The following is a 26109-nucleotide window of genomic DNA, read 5'->3' on the forward strand; positions in this document are numbered from 1 at the left end:
TTTTTAAAGATTGGGACTACATTTGCTGTTTTCCATGCCTCAGGCTGTTTCGATAGATGTATTGAATATTGTTGTTAGGGGTACACATAGCGCCTCTGTTCCCTCTCTCAGGACCCATGGAGAGATGTTATCTGGCCCCATTGCCTTTGAGGTATCTAGCTCACTCAGAAGCCTCTTCACTTCTTCCTCGGTTATGTGTACTGTGTCCAGCACATGGTGGTGTACCCCACCTCTCCGTCCCTCTGGAGCCCCTTCTGTCTCCTCTGTGAACACTTCTTTGAATCTCTTGTTGAATTCCTCACATACTTCACGGTCATTTCTTGTTGTCTCTCCTCCTGTCTCCTCTGTGTGTGTGTGTTTATTATGTAATAATGTAATAATTGCGAACAAGCGATACAAGATGTAAAGAAAACCACAGGGGGAGTTGAATGATAGCTCTAGGCCTTTCGTGTTGCTATCAACACTTCGTCAGAAGTTTGCAGTGCTGCAGAAATGAGCAGAAGCCCCCACTGAATCGTTCAATGGAATGATTCCAGCTTGAATGTGGTGAGGAGATAGGAGACACCAGGAGATAGGAGTCACCAGGAGATAGTAGACTCCAGAAGATAGGAGACAACAGATGATAGGACACACCAGGAGATAGGAGACACCAGATGATAGGACACACCAGGAGATAGGAGACACCAGATAATAGGACACACCAGGAGATAGGAGACACCAGGAGATAGTAAACTCCAGGAGATAGTAGAGGCCAGGAAATAGTAGACACCAGGAAATAGGAGATACCATGAGATAGTAGAGGCCATGAGATAGTAGAGGCCATGAGATAGTAGACACCAGGATATACGAGACAACAGGAGATAGTAGATACCAGGAGATAGGAGACACCAGGAGATACGAGACACCAGGAAATAGGAGGCACCAGGAGATAATAGACACCAGGAGATAGTAGAAACCAGTAGACAGGAGACACCAGGAGATAGTAGACACCAGGAGATAGTAGACACTAGGAGACAGAAGACACCAGGAGACAGGAGACACCAAGAGATAGTAGACACCAACAGATAGTAGACACCAGGAGATAGGAGACACTAGGATATAATAGACACCAGGAGATAGTAGACACCAGGAGATAGGAGACACTAGGATATAATAGACACCAGGAGATAGTAGACACCAGGAGATATGAGACATCAGGAGATAGAAGACACCAGAAGATAGTAGACACCAGGAGATATGAGACATCAGGAGATAGAAGACACCAGGAGACAGTAGACACCAGGAGATATGAGACACCAGGAGAGAAGACACCAGGAGATTGTAGACACCAGGAGATAGTAGACACCAGGAGATAGTAGACACCAGGAGATAGTAGACACCAGGAGATAGTAGACACCAGGAGATAGTAGACACCAGGAGATAGTAGACACCAGGAGATAGTAGACACCAGGAGATAGTAGACACCAACAGATAGTAGACACCAGGAGATAGGAGACACTAGGATATAATAGACACCAGGAGATAGTAGACACCAGGAGATAGGAGACACTAGGATATAATAGACACCAGGAGATAGTAGACACCAGGAGATATGAGACATCAGGAGATAGAAGACACCAGAAGATAGTAGACACCAGGAGATATGAGACATCAGGAGATAGAAGACACCAGAAGATAGTAGACACCAGGAGATATGAGACACCAGGAGATTGTAGACACCAGGAGATAGTAGACACCAGGAGATAGTAGACACCAGGAGATAGTAGACACCAGGAGATAGTAGACACCAGGAGATAGTAGACACCAGGAGATAGTAGACACCAGGAGATAGGAGACACCAGAAGATAGGAGACACCAAGAGATAGTAGACACCAAGAGACAGGAGACACCTCGAGATAGTACTCACTAGGAGACAGGTGACTCCAGGAGATAGAAGACACCAGGAGATATAAGACATCAGGAGATATGAGACACCAGGAGATAGTAGACACCAGGAGATAGGAGACACCAGGAGATTGGAAACACCAGGCATACCAGTACCTAGTGCCAGAAAGATGTAGTAGTAGTAGTAGTAGTAGTAATAGTAGTAGTAGTAGTCGTAATAATAATAATAATAATAATAATAATATTCTATGTTACTATATTACATATAAAAGGTATATAGGCCTAGCTGACAGCAGTGACAGCATTTCTGGCAAATTAGTTCAATTCTGTCCCCAAGATGCGACCTACACCAGTCGACTAACACAAGGTACCTATTTTACTGATTTTTGAACAGAGACAGCAGGCATCTTAAGGAAACATGTTCTAATATTTCTACCCATACCGGGTATCGAACCACGGACCTCAATGTGTGACGTGAGTGCGCTAGCAATCGAGCTGTGGGACACCTGTCGAGCTACGGGACTGCCAGTCCACAAGTACTGATAACGTAGTAATGACCTAGCGAACCTAACACTAGTGATAAGACAGTTCTGAAATATTCAGTGAAACTCTAATGTGTTATAAAACACTTGAAATTCTGAATATTGATATAGCTAGCAATTGTCTTGGAAAATTCCTAAATATTAAGGAAAGCTACCTATAGCCGACTTACTTAAAGGATTGGGAAGAATCTATAGTTTATTCCAAGGGGAGGTTTTCATAGTTTATCCTACCCAATTCTTGACTAGAAGTTGGTTTAACACAACAAGGCAGGAAAACAGACTCTAATTCTTCGTTGTGTAACTACAGCATTTAAGACAATCCAGAGCATTCGTGAAGAATTCGGACCTGAGCATTCCAGAATTTCTTGATGACGAAATTAGAAAAATATATGATATTCCCATGAAACTGCTATTCCCTAAGGAATTTGTAGAAACAGTGTTGTTCACTGCTAGGACTCAACGTAGGATAACACCTCAGACCAAGAAAGTACTGGTCCTCTCATACAATGAGAATTTATCTGTTCTCCAGAATTCCCTAGAAAGATTCAACATACAAGTAGTTTTTAAGAATTCACAGATGATTAAAAGCATTTTGATAAAAAAGTTCCCCACAACACTGTGTTGGTGGTGTTTACAAGATTAGTTGTAATGGCTGCAGCTTATCTGATGTGGAACAAACTGGCAAACTTCTAGTTGTCAGGTTAACACAACACCGATATTAACTACAAACTATGCAGGCATCAAATGTGATTTTTAGCCATACTATGTCTAGAAATAACTCTGCAATTTAGTAAAAAGCCCCAATGGTGGTTCCTTGCTCCTCTTGGCTGAAAAGAAATAATTGATTATAGGCAAGTATAAAACATGGTAAACGTTCATCATATAATAATATTTTCTGCTTATTTAAATCGATTCCTTTATAACTTGGAGCACTGGAGGTCTGGTCACAGACCGGGCCACGGGGGCGTTGACCCCCGGAACTCTCTCCAGGTAAACTCCAGGTAAACTGTACACTATCTGAAGCCAGGTTCCTGTCTGAGCTTGAAGCACTGTCGTAAATTTAGTTTTGCAGTGATGAATTCAGCAGTACTCAGGTTCTGCTGCTTCTGCTTACTCTTACAGATAAACTTGTGTTTTTAAGTGTTAACCATTGAATAAAGTATCGTTTCCTCATGCCTCTTCCCTTACTCCCATTTTCTTTTTATGTGACAGAAGCAGTTTTCCTACTGATTAGATGCCAAATTCTTTTAAGATAAGAATATTAATGTCTTTTATAACGATACAAAATGGAGTGTGATGGCATGGTGATGATAATGTACACGTCACTAACGTTGTCACTAGCTTTGTCATTTACTAAATATTCAATGCTAATGGCTTTTATATGCTTTTTTTCTACTGATTTAATATTCTGCATTCACTATCCTCATAAAATCTCTCTTCAGCATATAGTAAGTTACTACCTATTCCATACACTTACAACATCTGATCAATGGTTCAGAGAACCGACACGTTGATAAATTAGACAACTCTTGGGTATCTTTACTGAGGAAACGTTTCGCCACACAGTGGCTTCATCAGTCCATACAAAGGAGAATCTTGAAGAACAGGAGGAGAATGAGGTAATCAGTCCCTCAGCCTTGAGTCGATGTGGTCAGTCCATCAATCTTAAATAGAATACGGCATAAGTGCGGAGAAGGAGCTTATAAACCGTAGGCAGGAGAGGTGCAGCAGTCATAGGTGGTGTCACATTTGTTCAATGTGGAAGTAGGTCGTGCCCAAGGGTTAGGCAAGCGAAGAATTCCCTACGGTTTATAAGCTCCTTCTCCGCACTTATGCCGTATTCTATTTAAGATGGACTGACCACATCGACTCAAGGCTGAGGGACTGATTACCTCATTCTCCTCCTGTTCTTCAAGATTCTCCTTTGTATGGACTGATGAAGCCACTGTGTGGCGAAACGTTTCCTCAATAAAGATACCCAAGAGTTGCACATATGTCTAATTTATCAACTTGCAACATCTGCCACATTGCTCACCTATCTACCCTATCATATGCCTTGTCTAAATCCACAAATGCAATTAAAATTTCCCTACCTTTATCTAAATACTGCTCACTTATATGCTTCAATGTAAACACTTGGTCTACACATCCCTTACCCATTCTAAAGCCTCCTTGTTCACCTGTAATCCTGTAATCTCCTGTCTCTTTCAATAATATACCAACATACACTTTACCTGATATACTCAATAAACCTATTCCCCTACAATTTTTACAGTCTCTTTTGTTCCCCTTTCTTTTATCTATAGGAATTATATACACTCTGCAGGTCCCTAGGTACCTTCCTCCTCTTTCAAACATTTATTGAACAAAAGTATCAACCACTCCAATACTATATCCACCTTCCCCCTGCTTTTAACATTTTATACCTCCCTGGTCAATGCATGAAATTATTGCCTCTCTCTTCATCAACATTTAACAGTTCCTCAAAATATTCCTGCCATCTTCCCAATACCTTCAACTCCCCATCTACTAACTTCCCTATTCTGTGTTTAACTGTTAAATACATTCACTCTCTACGCTTTCTTAACCTATTTATCTTACTCCAGATTTTTTCTTATTCTCAGCAAAATTTGCTGAGGAATATTTAAATATACCAAGATGGATGAATCTTATTGTAGCCAGCTGGCCCAGTGGCTAACGCGTCGGTCTGGAGTTTCATGACTCTCTGAGCGCGGGTTCTATCCCTGCCAGTGATATGGTTTGCTTGCAATCGTGTCATTACAATTTCGTGAGTTATCTGTTGCCTCTCTATAAACATACACATCCTGAAGTCAACCCATCAACCTTTTATCCACCAATACATAATCTAACAAACTACTTTCGTTACCTGCTATATCATATCTTGAATACTTATTTATCCTCTTTTTCTTAAAATATGTATTACTTATTACCAAACCAATTTCTATTTATAATTCAAATAAAAGCAACTTATAATCACTGATTAAGTGGTTAAGTTATGTGAACGTTGTTCTGTCTCTTGAGGCAGGAGAACATGTTGTAGGATTTAATCCCGGTTGGCTGCAGTTTGGTAAATGTTTCAACAGCACTTCTTTCGTGGTTTCATTACTATGTAAACTGCTTGTGGAGACTGGTATTCAAACAGGAGGTGGTCGCAATTAGCCTTGAGCTTACCACTACCGCGTGCGTCCTCGGATCACTAACAACACCTAGCTCTGCTGGGTGCATGATTCTTGTAGGGTCGCTGGTTAAGTTCTTAAGATGTGTGTGTGTGTGTGTGTGTGTGTATAAATGTATGTATATATATATATATATATATATATATATATATATATATATATATATATATATATATATATATATATATATATATATATATGTATATTCAAAGCTTTATGAGACGAAGACGTGAATATGCAAGGATGGTGGGAGTTAGGGATCAGGTAACCGGTTCAGGCGTGGTCATATTGCTACTGTTACCACAGCGCGCACACCCGTGATCCCTCGTGTCTGTTACCTACCTGGCTTCAGTGCCTTGCTGACCAGCGTCCACACCTTTACGTAGTTGCAACCATCAACTTAACTCTTGATTGAGTGCAAAACAAAGACAGTTCATCTGTTCCTTGTGACTATATAACCAAGATAAGATCTGGTGATCAGAGTTTGTGTTTTTTGTTTGTTTTACGTGTCTATGAATGGTTACCTGGTAGTTAATGTCATACTAACTGCAGCTCCTGGTCACCAAGTAGCGAATATGGTGCCTGGCTATTAATACCCCAACACCTGCTGCCCCTGCTCACCTAGTTGTTAATAGGTACCTGCGCATTAGTGGACTGTTATGAGTGGAGTGCTTTGGGGAGGACCAAAGGACCACAAAGAAATTATGCGACACTGTCTGGCTGTCTTGACTTATACTGGGTTATTAAGAGTCTTTGTTATTATAATTTCTCCTACGTTAATATCCGTCTTTGGACGTACTGCTGACGCATTCAATCACAACATAAGTTTTAGTAACTAGAAAAACGCTGCTTCAGTGGATTTTGAGTGATTATTCCGTAGAGAAGAGTTGTTGGGGAGATTATCAGAGCCATGAGCGAGGGCAGTAGTGATCTGAGCGATGATACTCCTTGCTATCGCCGTCGGTCTCTCCCGACAGAGACTCTTGCCATGGTCGGAAATCCTGATCCACTGGGTGTTCCTTTCTTCAGGAACCTGCCGGCGATGGCGCTCAGCCGGCAGGAGGAGACGAGCTCACTGCTGGGTTCAGAGAGATATACCTACCAAGCCTCGGGATCCGAAGACTACTCCAGCGACTTCTGTACAGTAAGTACACCACTATAATTATCCACCATATATATATATACATACATATAGTATATATATATATATATAAATATATACATATATACATATATATATATATATATATATATATATATATATATATATATATATATATATATATATATATTTATTATATTATTATTTTTTATTATCACACCGGCCGATTCCCACCAAGGCAGGGTGGCCCGAAAAAGAAAAACTTTCACCATCATTCACTCCATCACTGTCTTGCCAGAAGGGTGCTTTACACTACAGTTTTTGAACTGCAACATTAACACCCCTCCTTCAGAGTGCAGGCACTGTACTTCCCATCTCCAGGACTCAAGTCCGGCCTGCCGGTTTCCCTGAATCCCTTCATAAATGTTACTTTGCTCACACTCCAACAGCACGTCAAGTATTAAAAACCATTTGTCTCCATTCACTCCTATCAAACACGCTCACGCATGCCTGCTGGAAGTCCAAGCCCCTCGCACACAAAACCTCCTTTACCCCCTCCCTCCAACCCTTCCTAGGCCGACCCCTACCCCGCCTTCCTTCCACTACAGACTGATACACTCTTGAAGTCATTCTGTTTCGCTCCATTCTCTCTACATGTCCGAACCACCTCAACAACCCTTCCTCAGCCCTCTTGACAACAGTTTTGGTAATCCCGCACCTCCTCCTAACTTCCAAACTACGAATTCTCTGCATTATATTCACACCACACATTGCCCTCAGACATGACATCTCCACTGCCTCCAGCCTTCTCCTTGCTGCAACATTCATCACCCACGCTTCACACCCATATAAGAGCGTTGGTAAAACTATACTCTCATACATTCCCCTCTTTGCCTCCAAGGACAAAGTTCTTTGTCTCCACAGACTCCTAAGTGCACCACTCACTCTTTTTCCCTCATCAATTCTATGATTCACCTCATCTTTCATAGACCCATCCGCTGACACGTCCACTCCCAAATATCTGAATACGTTCACCTCCTCCATACTCTCTCCCTCCAATCTGATATTCAATCTTTCATCACCTAATCTTTTTGTTATCCTCATAACCTTACTCTTTCCTGTATTCACCTTTAATTTTCTTCTTTTGCACACCCTACCAAATTCATCCACCAATCTCTGCAACTTCTCTTCAGAATCTCCCAAGAGCACAGTGTCATCAGCAAAGAGCAGCTGTGACAACTCCCACTTTGTGTGTGATTCTTTATCTTTTAACTCCACGCCTCTTGCCAAGACCCTCGCATTTACTTCTCTTACAACCCCATCTATAAATATATTAAACAACCACGGTGACATCACACATCCTTGTCTAAGGCCTACTTTTACTGGGAAAAAATTTCCCTCTTTCCTACATACTCTAACTTGAGCCTCACTATCCTCGTAAAAACTCTTCACTGCTTTCAGTAACCTACCTCCTACACCATACACTTGCAACATCTGCCACATTGCCCCCCTATCCACCCTGTCATACGCCTTTTCCAAATCCATAAATGCCACAAAGACCTCTTTAGCCTTATCTAAATACTGTTCACTTATATGTTTCACTGTAAACACCTGGTCCACACACCCCCTACCTTTCCTAAAGCCTCCTTGTTCATCTGCTATCCTATTCTCCGTCTTACTCTTAATTCTTTCAATTATAACTCTACCATACACTTTACCAGGTACACTCAACAGACTTATCCCCCTATAATTTTTGCACTCTCTTTTATCCCCTTTGCCTTTATACAAAGGAACTATGCATGCTCTCTGCCAATCCCTAGGTACCTTACCCTCTTCCATACATTTATTAAATAATTGCACCAACCACTCCAAAACTATATCCCCACCTGCTTTTAACATTTCTATCTTTATCCCATCAATCCCGGCTGCCTTACCCCCTTTCATTTTACCTACTGCCTCACGAACTTCCCCCACACTCACAACTGGCTCTTCCTCACTCCTACAAGATGTTATTCCTCCTTGCCCTATACACGAAATCACAGCTTCCCTATCTTCATCAACATTTAACAATTCCTCAAAATATTCCTTCCATCTTCCCAATACCTCTAACTCTCCATTTAATAACTCTCCTCTCCTATTTTTAACTGACAAATCCATTTGTTCTCTAGGCTTTCTTAACTTGTTAATCTCACTCCAAAACTTTTTCTTATTTTCAACAAAATTTGTTGATAACATCTCACCCACTCTCTCATTTGCTCTCTTTTTACATTGCTTCACCACTCTCTTAACTTCTCTCTTTTTCTCCATATACTCTTCCCTGTTAGGCAAGACACATATGCAACAGTTAGACAACTTTATTCCGAAACGTTTCGCCTACACAGTAGGCTTCTTCAGTCGAATACAGAAAGTAGGCAGGAACAGTAGAGATGTGAAGACGATGTAATCAGTCCATCACCCTTAAAGTCGTAGAATTTGAGGTTGTCAGTCCCTCGGCCTGGAGAAGTTCAGTTCCTGACTATGGAACTGAACTTCTCCAGGCCGAGGGACTGACAACCTCAAATTCTACGACTTTAAGGGTGATGGACTGATTACATCGTCTTCACATCTCTACTGTTCCTGCCTACTTTCTGTATTCGACTGAAGAAGCCTACTGTGTAGGCGAAACGTTTCGGAATAAAGTTGTCTAACTGTTGCATATGTGTCTTGCCTAACAACCTGTCGGTATTGTATACCATTTTGATGTTCATACTCTTCCCTCCTTGCATCACTTCTACTTTGTAAAAACTTCTCATATGCTAACTTTTTCTCCCTTACTACTCTCTTTACATCATCATTCCACCAATCGCTCCTCTTCCCTCCTGCACCCACTTTCCTGTAACCACAAACTTCTGCTGAACACTCTAACACTACATTTTTAAACCTACCCCATACCTCTTCGACCCCATTGCCTATGCTCTCATTAGCCCATCTATCCTCCAATAGCTGTTTATATCTTACCCTAACTGCCTCCTCTTTTAGTTTATAAACCTTCACCTCTCTCTTCCCTGATGCTTCTATTCTCCTTGTATCCCATCTACCTTTTACTCTCAGTGTAGCTACAACTAGAAAGTGATCTGATATATCTGTGGCCCCTCTATAAACATGTACATCCTGAAGTCTACTCAACAGTCTTTTATCTACCAATACATAATCCAACAAACTACTGTCATTTCGCCCTACATCATATCGTGTATACTTATTTATCCTCTTTTTCTTAAAATATGTATTACCTATAACTAAACCCCTTTCTATACAAAGTTCAATCAAAGGGCTCCCATTATCATTTACACCTGGCACCCCAAACTTACCTACCACACCCTCTCTAAAAGTTTCTCCTACTTTAGCATTCAAGTCCCCTACCACAATTACTCTCTCACTTGGTTCAAAGGCTCCTATACATTCACTTAACATCTCCCAAAATCTCTCTCTCTCCTCTGCATTCCTCTCTTCTCCAGGTGCATACACGCTTATTATGACCCACTTCTCGCATCCAACCTTTACTTTAATCCACATAATTCTTGAATTTACACATTCATATTCTCTTTTCTCCTTCCATAACTGATCATTTAACATTACTGCTACCCCTTCCTTTGCTCTAACTCTCTCAGATACTCCAGATTTAATCCCATTTATTTCCCCCCACTGAAACTCTCCTACCCCCTTCAGCTTTGTTTCGCTTAGGGCCAGGACATCCAACTTCTTTTCATTCATAACATCAGCAATCATCTGTTTCTTGTCATCCGCACTACATCCACGCACATTTAAGCAACCCAGTTTTATAAAGTTTTTCTTCTTCTCTTTTTTAGTAATTGTATACAGGAGAAGGGGTTACTAGCCCATTGCTCCCGGCATTTTAGTCGCCTCATACGACACGCATGGCTTACGGAGGAAAGATTCTTTTCCACTTCCCCATGGACAATAGAAGAAATAAAAAAGAACAAGAGCTATTTAGAAAAAGGAGAAAAACCTAGATGTATGTATATATATATGTGCATGTGCGTGTCTGTGAAGTGTGACCAAAGTGTAAGTAGGAGTAGCAAGATATCCCTGTTATCTTAGCGTGTTTATGAGACAGAAAAAGAAACCAGCAATCCTACCATCATGCAAAACAGTACAGGTTTTTGTTTCACAGTCATCTGGCAGGACGGTAGTACTTCCCTGGGTGGTTGCTGTCTACCAACCTACTATGTCGTGACTGATGGACTGAACACATCGACTCCAGGTTGAGGGACTGATTACCTCAAACTCCTTCTCTCCTTATACCTTCCTGCTTTGTATATGACTGATGAAGCCACTGTATGACAAAACGTTTCTTCAATAAAGATTCCCATATGTTACATAAGTGTCTCAATTCTTCAACTTGTCGGTTTTCAAAACCATTCATCACATGTATATAAAGTGTGTGTTAGTGTGTTGGTTCTAATATACTGAATTAGTCATTTAGGATGAACTGCCCAGTCAATTGAACTTTCCTCATATATATGATTTTTTTTTATTAGATATATTTTCTGGAACAATAAACATATAAGTAGTATAATGTTATCCTTTATTGACAACGTTTCGCCCACACAGTGGGCTTTATCAAGTCACAATAAGATCTACCTGGGTGAAAGGTCCCCAAGACTTATCGCCAGAAAAGACAACACTCATTGTCGCAGAATCCTGGAATTATCACTTATCTGTATATCCAACAACTTCAACCAAAACAACGGCTTCTATAACACAGCTGAACGTCTTGCCAAGAAACTTCTTTACGGTTATCCCACATAACTACATCCACACCCGCCAGTCCCGTCCAGGTCCTTGTCGGATCCAACCTACCCAGCATCCTCCACCTGACTTAATCCTATATACACTCACGTATGTTTCACCCAGGTAGTTCTGTTTGTGTCTTGATAAAGCCCACTGTGTGGGCGAAACGTTGTTAATAAAGAATCACATTATACTGTTTGTGTGTTTATATTCCCATTGTGCCGGTATTTCATACCATTCATTTCCAGATACATTTTATTCCTTGAACATGGTATAAAAACGTATTTTTGGCACTGAACTTAACTTAGAAACCCTTGGAGCTAATGGAAAGTGAAGCTCTTTTATATCTAGCAATGTTCTTAGTATAAGGAAGGTGCTTGGTGCTTCTAATATCAGTGATGGGATTATTAAGATTAACGCTGTATTTGGAATTTTTAATGAACAAGACACTGACACTGCAGATCTTACTAAACGTTTAAATACACAACACCGTGACTGTAACATTAAACAAATAACCCGCACATAAGAGACAGTAAAACTTATTATGTTTCCGTCCGATTTGAACCATTTACAAATCACATGGACAGAAAAGAATGAGTGTGTCAGTATATATACTGACTCATTCTCTTGTGTCAGTGTGACTTGTAAATGGTCCGAGTCGAACCGAAATTTCATCATAAGCTTTACTGTCTCACGTGAGGATTATTTATGTACATTAATGTAAATACTGTGGTAAAACATATAATTATATTGTTAATAACTATCACGAACTGAATCACTGTAGACAACAAGAACATCTTCCATGGAAGATGTGTTCATTTATTATCAAATACTGACAAACACTCCCAAGACTCATTACTTGTAATCCCTTCCTTGGTATAAACCTTGGTAATAAATACCGACAAGTTGGTTTAGAAAGACACGTAAGCAAACACTATGACATATTTATTAGAAAACGTTTCGGTCCTGGGGCCTTGATCACTTCTAACATACAGAGGTAGAAAGACATTATATATATAGGCGGAGAGTGAGGTGTGACGCACGTCACCTGAAGAATGTTATGTTGTGATGAGGACGGGTAGACGATGAAATCATGTGACTCCTGTGTTGTTGGGTTGGTGGTGCTTAAGTATCATGTATGCCAAAATTACTTGCTAAATTAACTGTTAGTAATAATTTATCACAAGTTATATATACTAATGGATCTAAGCAGGAGTCTGCTGGCATGGCTGCATCTGCTCGTGTTGCTGCTTCCCTAGATAAAAACACCAGGAACTTTATTGAGTTGGTCATAAGAATTGACAACTGGGAGTCTACACTGCAAACTAAATTGTTTGCCATCGTAATGGAAATAAAATTAACTTGCGACATTGATTTTGACTTTTAGGAAAAAGATGTAATATAAAATTGTTACGAATTCCACAAAACATTGGATTACTAATCCATGACTAAGTTGACATGTTAGCCAAGAAGAGTACCCAGAAGGAGAATGTAGAATATAACTTTGGTATAACTGTGTCTAGCATTAGGAATAATATTAGGAGAGAAGTAAATAATGTAACTGAATATTGTAGAAATGCAGTTAGAATCCTGGATAGATCTATAACCCACTATGATAACATGAACGTAGATAAGTACGCTTATAGAGCAATTTGCAATGTGAACAGACTGACTGATGTTGCAGCAGCCAGACGTAGTCTTAGCTACAAATACTTCTGGCAGTTTTGCAGACACATAGATGATGATTAAACTAAATGTAAATTATATGACCAGCCTTGTGGTCAATATCTTGCGCATAATGTGCTTCATTGTCCACTTTTTAACGAATATAGAAATAGTTTAATAACGTTGGTATTTAATTCCATTAGATATATTGACATATCACAAAGGTTATCAAACTATGTCAGTGTATCAAACTGTCAATGTATCTAATGGAAATAAGACACCAGATATATGAAGCTAATTTCCTAAATTTACTTGCAGCAGATAACTCGGCTAGAGACATAAATCCGCTTTTACTCCTGTAAATCCTTTGGGTCTAGTTCCTAGGTCTCTCGTGTATCCGTATGTTCTTGAGCTACCGTCCCCAGGACGGATATTAGGTGCACAATAAACTAGCAGTATCGTCCCCAGGATGGATATTAGGTGCACAATAAACTAGCAGTACCGTCCCCAGGATGGATATTAGGTGCACAATAAACTAGCAGTACCGTCCCCAGGATGGATATTAGGTGCACAATAAACTAGCAGTACCGTCCCCAGGATGTATATTAGGTGCACAATAAACTAGCAGTACCGTCCCCAGGATGGATATTAGGTGCACAATAAACTAGCCACTTCAGCGGCAATATTTTCGTCTCTGCTGTAGTACTGTGTACTAGGCCTAGTAATTCTTATCTTTTTATAGCTGTATACTCTAATATTTAATCTTCTTTATATCATTTCTATCTCATATATTTTGTTTATTGCATGTTCATGTTCTCTTAATATTTTCTGTACTTGTTGCACAGACACATTTCTTTTCGTGAAATATTTTTTCTGTTAATTAATTCTCCTTGCATTAGGTGATTTTATTCAGTCATGTTGTAGATTAACTCACTAAATTTTGTCTGGTGGTGAGACTCTACCAGGTATGTAAGAGGATTTAATATATCTGTTGCTCATTGTTGTTCATGAACCCAGTGCTTTACGCCTTCTCCACTCTGATAACTTCACAGTTTTACATACTATGCATGTCAGTGACACTGACCTTAAGTTTAACGCTACCTTACATACTATGCATGTCAGTGACACTGACCTTAAGTTTAACGCTACCATACATACTATGTATGTCAGTGACACTGACCTTAAGTTTAACGCTACCTTACATACTATGCATGTTAGTGACACTGACCTTAAGTTTAACGCTACCTTACATACTATGTATGTCAGTGACACTGACCTTAAGTTTAACGCTACCTTACATACTATGCATGTTAGTGACACTGACCTTAAGTTTAACGCTACCTTACATACTATGCATGTCAGTGACACTGACCTTAAGTTTAACGCTACCTTACATACTATGCATGTTAGTGACACTGACCTTAAGTTTAACGCTACCTTACATACTATGTATGTCAGTGACACTGACCTTAAGTTTAACGCTGCCTTACATACTATGTATGTCAGTGACACTGACCTTAAGTTTAACGCTGCCTTACATACTATGTATGTCAGTGACACTGACCTTAAGTTTAACGCTGCCTTACATACTATGCATGTTAGTGACACTGACCTTAAGTTTAACGCTACCTTACATACTATGTATGTCAGTGACACTGACCTTAAGTTTAACGCTACCTTACATACCATGCATGTCAGTGACACTGACCTTAAGTTTAACGCTGCCTTACATACTATGTATGTCAGTGACACTGACCTTAAGTTTAACGCTGCCTTACATACTATGCATGTTAGTGACACTGACCTTAAGTTTAACGCTACCTTACATACTATGTATGTCAGTGACACTGACCTTAAGTTTAACGCTACCTTACATACCATGCATGTCAGTGACACTGACCTTAAGTTTAACGCTGCCTTACATACTATGTATGTCAGTGACACTGACCTTAAGTTTAACGCTGCCTTACATACTATGCATGTTAGTGACACTGACCTTAAGTTTAACGCTACCTTACATACTATGTATGTCAGTGACACTGACCTTAAGTTTAACGCTACCTTACATACTATGTATGTCAGTGACACTGACCTTAAGTTTAACGCTACCTTACATACCATGCATGTCAGTGACACTGACCTTAAGTTTAACGCTGCCTTACATACTATGTATGTCAGTGACACTGACCTTAAGTTTAACGCTGCCTTACATACTATGCATGTTAGTGACACTGACCTTAGGTTTAACGCTACCTTACATACTATGTATGTCAGTGACACTGACCTTAAGTTTAACGCTGCCTTACATACTATGTATGTCAGTGACACTGACCTTAAGTTTAACGCTACCTTACATACTATGCATGTTAGTGACACTGACCTTAAGTTTAACGCTACCTTACATACTATGCATGTTAGTGACACTGACCTTAAGTTTAATACTGCCTGTCTATGCTCCGTCATAAATGTTTTGAACTACTTCTGCTATCTTCCACACCACTGGCAGTTGCCCTGTATATATTGACTTTTGTGTGCGTGTGTGTGTTCTCACCTAGCTGTGGTTGCGGGGGTCGAGTCACGGCTCCTGTTTGTGTGTGTGTGTGTGTGTGTGTGTGTGTGTGTATGGTGTGTGTGTGTGTGTGTGTGTGTGTGTGTGTGTGTGTGTGTGTGTGTGTGTGTGTGTGTGTGGTGTGTGTGTGTGTGTGTATGGTGTGTGTGTGTGTGTGTGTGTGTGTGTGTGTGTGTGTGTGTGTGTGTGTGTGTGTGTACTCACCTAGTTGTACTCACCTAGTTGAGGTTGCGGGGGTCGAGTCCGAGCTCCTGGCCCCGCCTCTTCACTGATCGCTACTAGGTCACTCTCCCTGAGCCGTGAGCTTTATCATACCTCTGCTTAAAGCTATGTATGGATCCTGCCTCCACTACATCGCTTCCCAAACTATTCCACTTACTGACTACTCTGTGGCTGAAGAAATACTTCCTAACATCCCTGTGATTCATCTGTGTCTTCAGCTTCCAACTGTGTCCCCTTGTTACTGTGTCCAATCTCTGGAACATCCTGTCTTTGTCCACCTTGTCAATTCCTCTCAGTATTTTGTATGTCGTTATCATGTCCCCCCTATCTCTCCTGTCCTCCAGTGTCGTCAGGTTGATTTCCCTTAACCTCTCCTCGTAGGACATACCTCTTAGCTCTGGGACTAGTCTTGTTGCAAACCTTTGCACTTTCTCTAGTTTCTGTACGTGCTTGGCTAGGTGTGGGTTCCAAACTGGTGCCGCATACTCCAATATGGGCCTAATGTATACGGTGTACAGGGTCCTGAATGATTCCTTATTAAGATGTCGGAATGCTGTTCTGAGGTTTGCTAGGCGCCCATATGCTGCAGCAGTTATTTGGTTGATGTGCGCTTCAGGAGATGTGCCTGGTGTTATACTCACCCCAAGATCTTTTTCCTTGAGTGAGGTTTGTAGTCTCTGACCCCCTAGACTGTACTCCGTCTGCGGCCTTCTTTGCCCTTCCCCAATCTTCATGACTTTGCACTTGGTGGGATTGAACTCCAGGAGCCAATTGCTGGACCAGGTCTGCAGCCTGTCCAGATCCCATTGTAGTTCTGCCTGGTCTTCGATCGAGTGTATTCTTCTCATCAACTTCACGTCATCTGCAAACAGGGACACCTCAGAGTCTATTCCTTCCGTCATGTCGTTCACAAATACCAGAAACAGCACTGGTCCTAGGACTGACCCCTGCGGGACCCCGCTGGTCACAGGTGCCCACTCTGACACCTCGCCACGTACCATGACTCGCTGCTGTCTTCCTGACAAGTATTCCCTGATCCATTGTAGTGCCTTCCCTGTTATCCCTGCTTGGTCCTCCAGTTTTTGCACCAATCTCTTGTGTGGAACTGTGTCAAACGCCTTCTTGCAGTCCAAGAAAATGCAATCCACCCACCCCTCTCTCTCTTGTCTTACTGCTGTCACCATGTCATAGAACTCCAGTAGGTTTGTGACACAGGATTTCCCGTCCCTGAAACCATGCTGGCTGCTGTTGATGAAATCATTCCTTTCTAGGTGTTCCACCACTCTTCTCCTGATAATCTTCTCCATGATTTTGCATACTATACATGTCAGTGACACTGGTCTGTAGTTTAATGCTTCATGTCTGTCTCCTTTTTTAAAGATTGGGACTACATTTGCTGTCTTCCATGCCTCAGGCAATCTCCCTGTTTCGATAGATGTATTGAATATTGTTGTTAGGGGTACACATAGCGCCTCTGCTCCCTCTCTCAATACCCATGGGGAGATGTTATCTGGCCCCATTGCCTTTGAGGTATCTAGCTCACTCAGAAGCCTCTTCACTTCTTCCTCGGTTGTGTGCACTGTGTCCAGCACTTGGTGGTGTGCCCCACCTCTCCGTCTTTCTGGAGTCCCTTCTGTCTCCTCTGTGAACACTTCTTTGAATCTCTTGTTGAGTTCTTCACATACTTCACGGTCATTTCCTGTTGTCTCTCCTCCTTCCTTCCTTAGCCTGATTACCTGGTCCTTGACTGTTGTTTTCCTCCTGATGTGGCTGTACAACAGTTTCGGGTCAGATTTGGCTTTCGCTGCTATGTCATTTTCATATTGTCTTTGGGCCTCCCTTCTTATCTGTGCATATTCGTTTCTGGCTGTACGACTGTAGAGTGTGTGTGTGTGTGTGTGTGAGTGTGTGTGTGTGTGTTCTCACCTAGCTGTGGTTGCGGGGGTCGAGTCACGGCTCCTGTGTGTGTGTGTGTGTGTGTGTGTGTGTGTGTACTCATCTATTTGTGGTTGCAAGGGTCGAGTCACAGCTCCTGGCCCCGCCTCTTCGCTGATTGCTACTAGATCCTCTCTCTCCCTGCCCCATGAGCTTTATCATACCTCGCCTTAAAACTATGTATGGTTCCCGCCTCCACTTCGTCACTTTCTAGGCTATTCCACGGCCTGACTACTCTATGATTGAAGAAATACTTCCTAACATCCCTTTGATTCATCTGAGTCTTCAACTTCCAATTGTGACCTCTTGTGTCTGTGTCCCTTCTCTGGAACATCCCGTCTTTGTCCACCTTGTCTATTCCGCGCAGTATTTTATATGTCGTTATCATTTCTCCCCTGACCCTCCTGTCCTCCAGTGTCGTCAGGCCGATTTCCCTCAGCCTTTCTTCGTAGGACAATCCCCGTAGGTCTGGGACTAGTCTTGTTGCAAACCTTTGCACTTTCTCTAATTTCTTGACGTGCTTGACTAGGTGTGGGTTCCAAACTGGTGCTGCATACTCCAGTATGGGCCTGACGTAAATGGTATACAGAGTCTTGAACGAATCCTTACTGAGGTATCGGAACACTATCCGTAGGTTTGCCAGGCGCCCGTATGCTGCAGCAGTTATCTGGTTGATGTGCACCTCAGGAGATATGCTCGGTGTTATACTCACCCCTAGATCATTTTCCTTGAGTGAGGTTTGCAGTCTTTGGCCATCTAAACTATATTGTGTCTGCGGTCTTCTTTGCCCTTCCCCAATCTTCATGACTTTGCACTTGGCAGGGTTAAACTCAAGGAGCCAGTTGCTGGACCAGGCTTGTAGCCTGTCCAGGTCACTTTGTAGTTCTGCCTGATCCTCATCCGATTTGATTCTTCTCATTAACTTCACATCATCTGCAAACAAGGACACTTCTGAGTCTATCCATTCTGTTATGTCGTTCACGTATACCAAGAACAGCACAGGTCCTAGGACTAACCCCTGTGGAACCCAGCTTATCACAGGCGCCCACCCTGACACCTCGACGTACCATGACTCGTTGTAGCCTCCATGTCAGGTATTCTCTGATCCATTGCAGTGCATTTCCTGTTATGTGTGCCTGATCCTCTAGCTTTTACAGTAACCTCTTGTGAGGAACTGTGTCGAAGGCCTTCTTGCAGTCCAAAAATACGCAGTCGATCCACCCCTCTCTCTCTCTTTTCTTGCTTCTGTCACCTTGTCATAAAACTCTAGTAGGTTTGTGACACAGGATTTTCCTTCCCTGAAACCGTGCTGGTTGTCAATTATACACTTGTTTCTTCCCAGGTGCTCCACCACTCTCCTCCTGATGATCTTCTCCATGACCTTGCATACTATACACGTTAGTGATACAGGTCTGTAGTTTAGTGCCTCATGTCTGTCTCCCTTTTTAAAAATTGGAACTACATTTGCCATCTTCCATACCTCAGGGAGTTGCCCAGTTTCAAATGATGTGTTGAAGATCTTTGTTAATGGCATCAGTATCTCTGCTCCCTCTTTAAGGACCCACGGAGAGATGTTGTCTGGTCCCACCGCCTTTGAGGTGTCAAGTTCGCATAGCAGCTTCTTCACCTCCTCCTTGGTTATATGTACCTCATCCAGCACTTGCTGGTGTACCCCCCTGTTCTGATTACCCGGAGTTCTACTGGTTCCCACTGTAAATACTTCTTTAAATCTCGTGTTGAGCTCCTGACATACCTCTCGGTCGTTTCTTGTGAACTCCCCATCACCCTTCCTCAGTCTGATTACCTGGTCCTTGACTGTTGCTTTCCTCCTGATGTGGCTGTACAACACCTTCGGGTCAGTCTTGACTTTCGGTACTGTCATTTTCACATCGTCACTGAGCCTCTCTTCTTATCTGTGCATATTCGTTTCTGGCTCTTCAGCTAATCTCTTTATTTTCCTGAGTTCTCTGTCTTCTGTACCTTTTCCATTCTCTAGTACACCTAGTTTTTGCCTCCCTACACCTTTGGGTGAACCAAGGACTCGTTCTGTTCTTCCCATTGTTTCTGTTTCCCTTGGGAACAAACCTCTCCTCTGCCTCCTTGCATTTTGTTGCCACATAGTCCATCATTTCTTGTACTGGTTTTCCTGTCAGTTCCCTCTCCCACTGAATGTCTTGAAGGAAGTTCCTCATGCCTGAGTAGTTCCCCCTTTCGTAGTTTGGTTTTTCCCTCCCTATTCCTGCTACTCTCTCCACTTGGAGCTCAACTATGTAGTCGAAGCGCAGAACCACATGATCACTAGCTCCCAGGGGCCTTTCATACATGATATCCTCAATGTCCGAACTACTCAAGGTGAATACAAGGTCCAGTCTTGCTGGTTCATCCTCTCCTCTCTCTCTGGTAGTGTCTCTAACATGTTGATGTATGAGGTTTTCCAGTACCACATACATCATCTTGACTTTCCATGTTTCGGGACCCCCATGGGGCTCCAGGTTTTCCCAGTCAATCTCCTTGTGTTTAAAATCACCAATAACTAGTAGCTTTGCTCCCCCCATGTGTGCTCTCCTGGCCACCTCGGCTAGTGTGTCGATAATTGCTCTGTTGCTCTCATTGTATTCTTCTCTAATCCTCCTGCAGTTCTGTGGTGGGTTGTACATTACTGCAATTATCACCTTATGTCCCTCAGACTGGATTGTTCCTACTAAGTAGTCCCTTTCGCCCATGCCATCCATTCCTTCCATTTTCTCAAACCCCCACTGGTTTTTAATGAGCAGTGCAACTCCTCCTCCCCCTCTCCTCCCTCTGTCTTTCCTGAGGATTTGATATCCGAATGGAAAGATTGAATCTGTTATTACTCTGGTGAGTGTTGTTTCTGTGAGTGCTATTATGTCTGGGGATGTCTCCTTGATTCTTTCATGCCACTCATCATACTTATTTGTTATTCCATCTGCATTTGTATACCACGCCTTCAACTTCTTTTCTAAGATTGTGGTCTGGGAGGTATATTGGGGTTGGGGAAGTGGGAGAACTGATAAGGAACTATGGGTTGTTGCTGTGGGGGTGGAGTTTGTAATGCCGTGGGTGGGGGCATTGGATGTGGCATGGGTGTTTTGGTTTAGAGTGTTTGGTTGCACTGGGGTTGACCTGGTTGGGAGGCTTCTATAGGAAGTTTTGAGGCAGGCTTTATTTGATCTTCTTCCTGGGTCTGGTATCTCCTGTCTGTCTTCTCCATCCCCTCTCTTTCCTCCTTTCGCCTTTGTACCATCCCTCTCTGTTTCTGCCTTTCTTGTTGTGTTCTGTCGCGGTCGTGATACACCTCTCTGTATGCTGGCATGTCCCTTAATCGTGCTTTTCCTGCAGGATCCTGTTCTGAGTCGATTCTGTGTTGAAGGTCACTTTCACTGGCCGGGTTCTTTTTTTTACAAACCCCCCTATTCTCCGAAAATTTTCCAGCTTGGTCATGTCGTCTTCTCCTATTGCTTTTATGATGTTTTCAATTGCTTTTCTTTTCCCTTGTTTTCTTGCTTCATATGTTTCCCCTTCAACTTCCTGGAGCCCATACACAAAGACCAACCTCACCCTTTCACTCTCCCACTACATATCCCTGTGTATCCCCTCATTCAATTTGATATCCTCCATTGCAGCTTTCCTTTCTTCAGTTTCACTAGCTAATGTACTTGGGCTCAGTGGCCTGTCATTTTCCCTTCTCGGCTTTCCCTGGGCTCTGCTGTGGTCTGTTAGGGCTTCCACATATAGCTTAGCTCTTTCATTTACTACAGTCTCCTCTGATAGAGCTTCTACATGCAGTTTTGCTCCTTCTTTCCCTACAGTCCCCTTATTTGTGACTGAGGTAGCAGTCTCTGATATCAATCCCAAAATGTTCTTTAGTTCTTTAGGCTATTTCAGATTTTTCAGTTCCTCTTCTAAACTCTGTATCCTAGCCTCTGCTGCTTTGACTTGCACCTCCAACTTCCTGCTTTCCATATCTATCCTCTCTTCCATTCTCATGCTAAGTTTTTCTAGTTTCTTTTCCCATTCATGTTCCCTTTTTATGAGCTCTGCTGCCCAATCTTCCTTTGCAGCTTCCTCTTCCTGTCCCTTGGTTTTTCTTCCTGCTCTCTGGCAAACCATTTTTGTTTTATCCTGATTGCCTCAGAGTGGGAAACCTATGTAATTCTGTGTGTTAGGTTAGTAGTGTGTATGTCAGAGTGTGGGGGGGGGAATGTAGATGAGGAACTGTGGCTATGTGGGGGAGGAGTTGGGAGGGGGATTTAGGGGGGAATATGGGGAGTGGGAAGGAGGGAGAAGCAAGTGGGTGAATGGGAGAGGGAGAGGGGGAAGAAGGAGAGAGAGGTGGGGAGGGGGAGGGTGATAGAGGGAGGGGTGGGATCAGGGGAAGGAGTGAGATGTTGGTGGGGAGGGGGGAGTGTATGTGTGAGTCTGGATATGTGTGTGTCAGTGTGTGTGTGTGTGTGTGTGTGTGTGTGTGTGTGTGTGTGTGTGTGTGTGTGTGTGTGTGTGTGTGTGTGTGTGTGTGTGTGTGTGTGTATGTGTGTGTAATTATGTGTGGAATTATGTGTGGGTTTATTATGTGTCTGAAAAGTAGGTGCTTGTGCGTTGGAGTGTAATGTGGAGGCTCAGTGGTCGCTTGTGACCACAACCTCTTGTGACCTGACCCCCACCCTCCTGGGACTTGACCCACACCTACTTACAATGTTGCCCTTAAATGCTTGTCATGCCACCTAGCTTATAGTAAGTTACTCGCCTTGTTCAATGGATTACCAATTGCTATTCCTTATTGAATACTTGAGTGCCTATTCTTTATCGTGCTATGAGAGATCCTTCACAATCAGCTTGGCGGTTAATTGGAACCTGGAACCCCACACCCAAACAAACACTCATAGGTGGATACAATACTTGCAATGCAGCTGTAGCAGCCTGTAGATTGTCCAGCTCGATGTGACGTTCTGGTGTAGATCAACCTCAATTTCTTCTCGTTAATAATGTACCCTATTCACTGTATTTCTCTCACTGGTCACACGATTGTTTCACTTTATTATCTTTCTTGGGTGACACGTGACAATGTCGCCTTACCACTCACACTAGCCTGCTCGCTCTGACTGTGCCACCACGTTTTACTTCTAGATCACTTACAAAATTGTGGCTCTCCCCACACTTATGTGGCTCAGGCAGATTGTAAATATTTCTAGGATTGTTCACTACCCTGACACACTTTCCAACCCTTGCAGAACACTTGGGTAGCCCTCAAAAACACTTAAATTCGCGGAGCATGGAAGGCGTGACTCGCTCACTCGGTGTCCCTACTGTATGTACTCACCTAGTTGTACTCACCTAGTTGAGGTTGCGGGGGTCGAGTCCGAGCTCCTGGCCCCGCCTCTTCACTGATCGCTACTAGGTCACTCTCCCTGAGCCGTGAGCTTTATCGTACCTCTGCTTAAAGCTATGTATGGATCCTGCCTCCACTACATCGCTTCCCAAACTATTCCACTTACTGACTACTCTGTGGCTGAAGAAATACTTCCTAACATCCCTGTGATTCATCTGTGTCTTTAGCTTCCAACTGTGTCCCCTTGTTACTGTGTCCAATCTCTGGAACATCCTGTTTTTGTCCACCTTGTCAATTCCTCTCAGTATTTTGTATGTCGTTATCATGTCCCCCCTATCTCTCCTGTCCTCCAGTGTCGTCAGGTTGATTTCCCTTAACCTCTCCTCGTAGGACATACCTCTTAGCTCTGGGACTAGTCTTGTTGCAAACCTTTGCACTTTCTCTAGTTTCTTTACGTGCTTGGCTAGGTGTGGGTTCCAAACTGGTGCCGCATACTCCAATATGGGCCTAACGTATACGGTGTACAGGGTCCTGAACGATTCCTTATTAAGATGTCGGAATGCTGTTCTGAGGTTTGCTAGGCGCCCATATGCTGCAGCAGTTATTTGGTTGATGTGCGCTTCAGGAGATGTGCCTGGTGTTATACTCACCCCAAGATCTTTTTCCTTGAGTGAGGTTTGTAGTCTCTGACCCCCTAGACTGTACTCCGTCTGCGGCCTTCTTTGCCCTTCCCCAATCTTCATGACTTTGCACTTGGTGGGATTGAACTCCAGGAGCCAATTGCTGGACCAGTTCTGCAGCCTGTCCAGATCCCTTTGTAGTTCTGCCTGGTCTTCGATCGAGTGTATTCTTCTCATCAACTTCACGTCATCTGCAAACAGGGACACCTCAGAGTCTATTCCTTCCGTCATGTCGTTCACAAATACCAGAAACAGCACTGGTCCTAGGACTGACCCCTGCGGGACCCCGCTGGTCACAGGTGCCCACTCTGACACCTCGCCACGTACCATGACTCGCTGCTGTCTTCCTGACAAGTATTCCCTGATCCATTGTAGTGCCTTCCCTGTTATCCCTGCTTGGTCCTCCAGTTTTTGCACCAATCTCTTGTGTGGAACTGTGTCAAACGCCTTCTTGCAGTCCAAGAAAATGCAATCCACCCACCCCTCTCTCTCTTGTCTTACTGCTGTCACCATGTCATAGAACTCCAGTAGGTTTGTGACACAGGATTTCCCGTCCCTGAAACCATGCTGGCTGCTGTTGATGAGATCATTCCTTTCTAGGTGTTCCACCACTCTTCTCCTGATAATCTTCTCCATGATTTTGCATACTATACATGTCAGTGACACTGGTCTGTAGTTTAATGCTTCATGTCTGTCTCCTTTTTTAAAGATTGGGACTACATTTGCTGTCTTCCATGCCTCAGGCAATCTCCCGGTTTCGATAGATGTATTGAATATTGTTGTTAGGGGTACACATAGCGCCTCTGCTCCCTCTCTCAATACCCATGGGGAGATGTTATCTGGCCCCATTGCCTTTGAGGTATCTAGCTCACTCAGAAGCCTCTTCACTTCTTCCTCGGTTGTGTGCACTGTGTCCAGCACTTGGTGGTGTGCCCCACCTCTCCGTCTTTCTGGAGTCCCTTCTGTCTCCTCTGTGAACACTTCTTTGAATCTCTTGTTGAGTTCTTCACATACTTCCCAGTCATTTCCTGTTGTCTCTCCTCCTTCCTTCCTTAGCCTGATTACCTGGTCCTTGACTGTTGTTTTCCTCCTGATGTGGCTGTACAACAGTTTCGGGTCAGATTTGGCTTTCGCTGCTATGTCATTTTCATATTGTCTTTGGGCCTCCCTTCTTATCTGTGCATATTCATTTCTGGCTCTACGACTGTTCTCCTTATTCTCCTGGGTCCTTTGCCTTCTATATTTCTTCCATTCCCTAGCACACTTGGTTTTTGCCTCCCTGCACCTTTGGGTAAACCATGGGCTCATCCTGGCTTTTTCATTACTCCTGTTACCCTTGGGTACAAACCTCTCCTCAGCCTCCTTGCATTTTATTGCTACATATTCCATCATCTCATTAACTGGTTTCCCTGCCAGTTCTCTGTCCCACTGAACCCCGTTCAGGTAGTTCCTCATTCCTGTGTAGTCCCCTTTCTTGTAGTTTGGCTTCATTCGTCCTGGCCTTCCTGCTTCTCCCTCCACTTGTAGCTCTACTGTGTATTCGAAGCTTACAACCACATGGTCACTGGCCCCAAGGGGTCTTTCATATGTGATGTCCTCGATATCTGCACTACTGAAGGTGAATACTAAGTCCAGCCTTGCTGGTTCATCCTCTCCTCTCTCTCTTGTAGTGTCCCTTACGTGTTGGTACATGAAGTTCTCCAGTACCACCTCCATCATCTTAGCCCTCCAAGTATCTTGGCCCCCATGTGGGTCCAAGTTCTCCCAATCTATCTCCTTGTGGTTAAAGTCACCCATGATCAGGAGCTTTGCCCTGCATGCATGAGCTCTTCTGGCCACTCTAGCCAGTGTGTCAACCATCGCTCTATTGCTCTCGTCGTACTCTTGCCTTGGCCTCCTGCTGTTCTGTGGTGGGTTATACATCACTGCTATTACCACCTTGGGACCTCCAGAGTGAAGTGTTCCCACTATGTAATCACTTTCTTCTCCGCTATCTTCTCTCTCCAGCTCATCAAAATTCCAGCGATTTTTGATCAGCAACGCCACTCCTCCACCCCCCCTGTTCCCTCTGTCTTTCCTCAGGATTTGGTATCCCGTTGGAAAGATGGCATCTGTTATCATACCTGTAAGCTTGGTTTCTGTGAGAGCTATGATGTCCGGTGATGCTTCTTTGAC

The 26109-nt window shown here is 43.0% G+C and overlaps 1 protein-coding gene across 4 annotated transcripts in view; it reads left to right on the forward strand.

The window, feature by feature from the left end:
- Positions 1–26109, forward strand: part of LOC128696231 (protein scarlet-like) — a 351307-nt gene that overhangs the window by 31354 nt on the left and 293844 nt on the right. For 2 of the 4 annotated variants that reach the window (XR_011392936.1, XM_070092550.1), the window contains exon 1: positions 5966–6767. Coding sequence is in view for 3 of the 4 variants with exons in the window: in XM_070092550.1 (XP_069948651.1) it covers positions 6534–6767 (234 nt within the window). In the remaining variant the exon portion in view is untranslated. Of the gene's footprint in view, positions 1–5964; positions 6768–26109 lie in introns of those variants that run through there. The other 2 variants (XM_070092551.1, XM_070092552.1) reach the window with 2 other exon arrangements.

The sequence above is a fragment of the Cherax quadricarinatus genome, chromosome 39 (genome assembly GCF_038502225.1).
Source record: "Cherax quadricarinatus isolate ZL_2023a chromosome 39, ASM3850222v1, whole genome shotgun sequence".
Classification (NCBI taxonomy): domain Eukaryota; kingdom Metazoa; phylum Arthropoda; class Malacostraca; order Decapoda; family Parastacidae; genus Cherax; species Cherax quadricarinatus.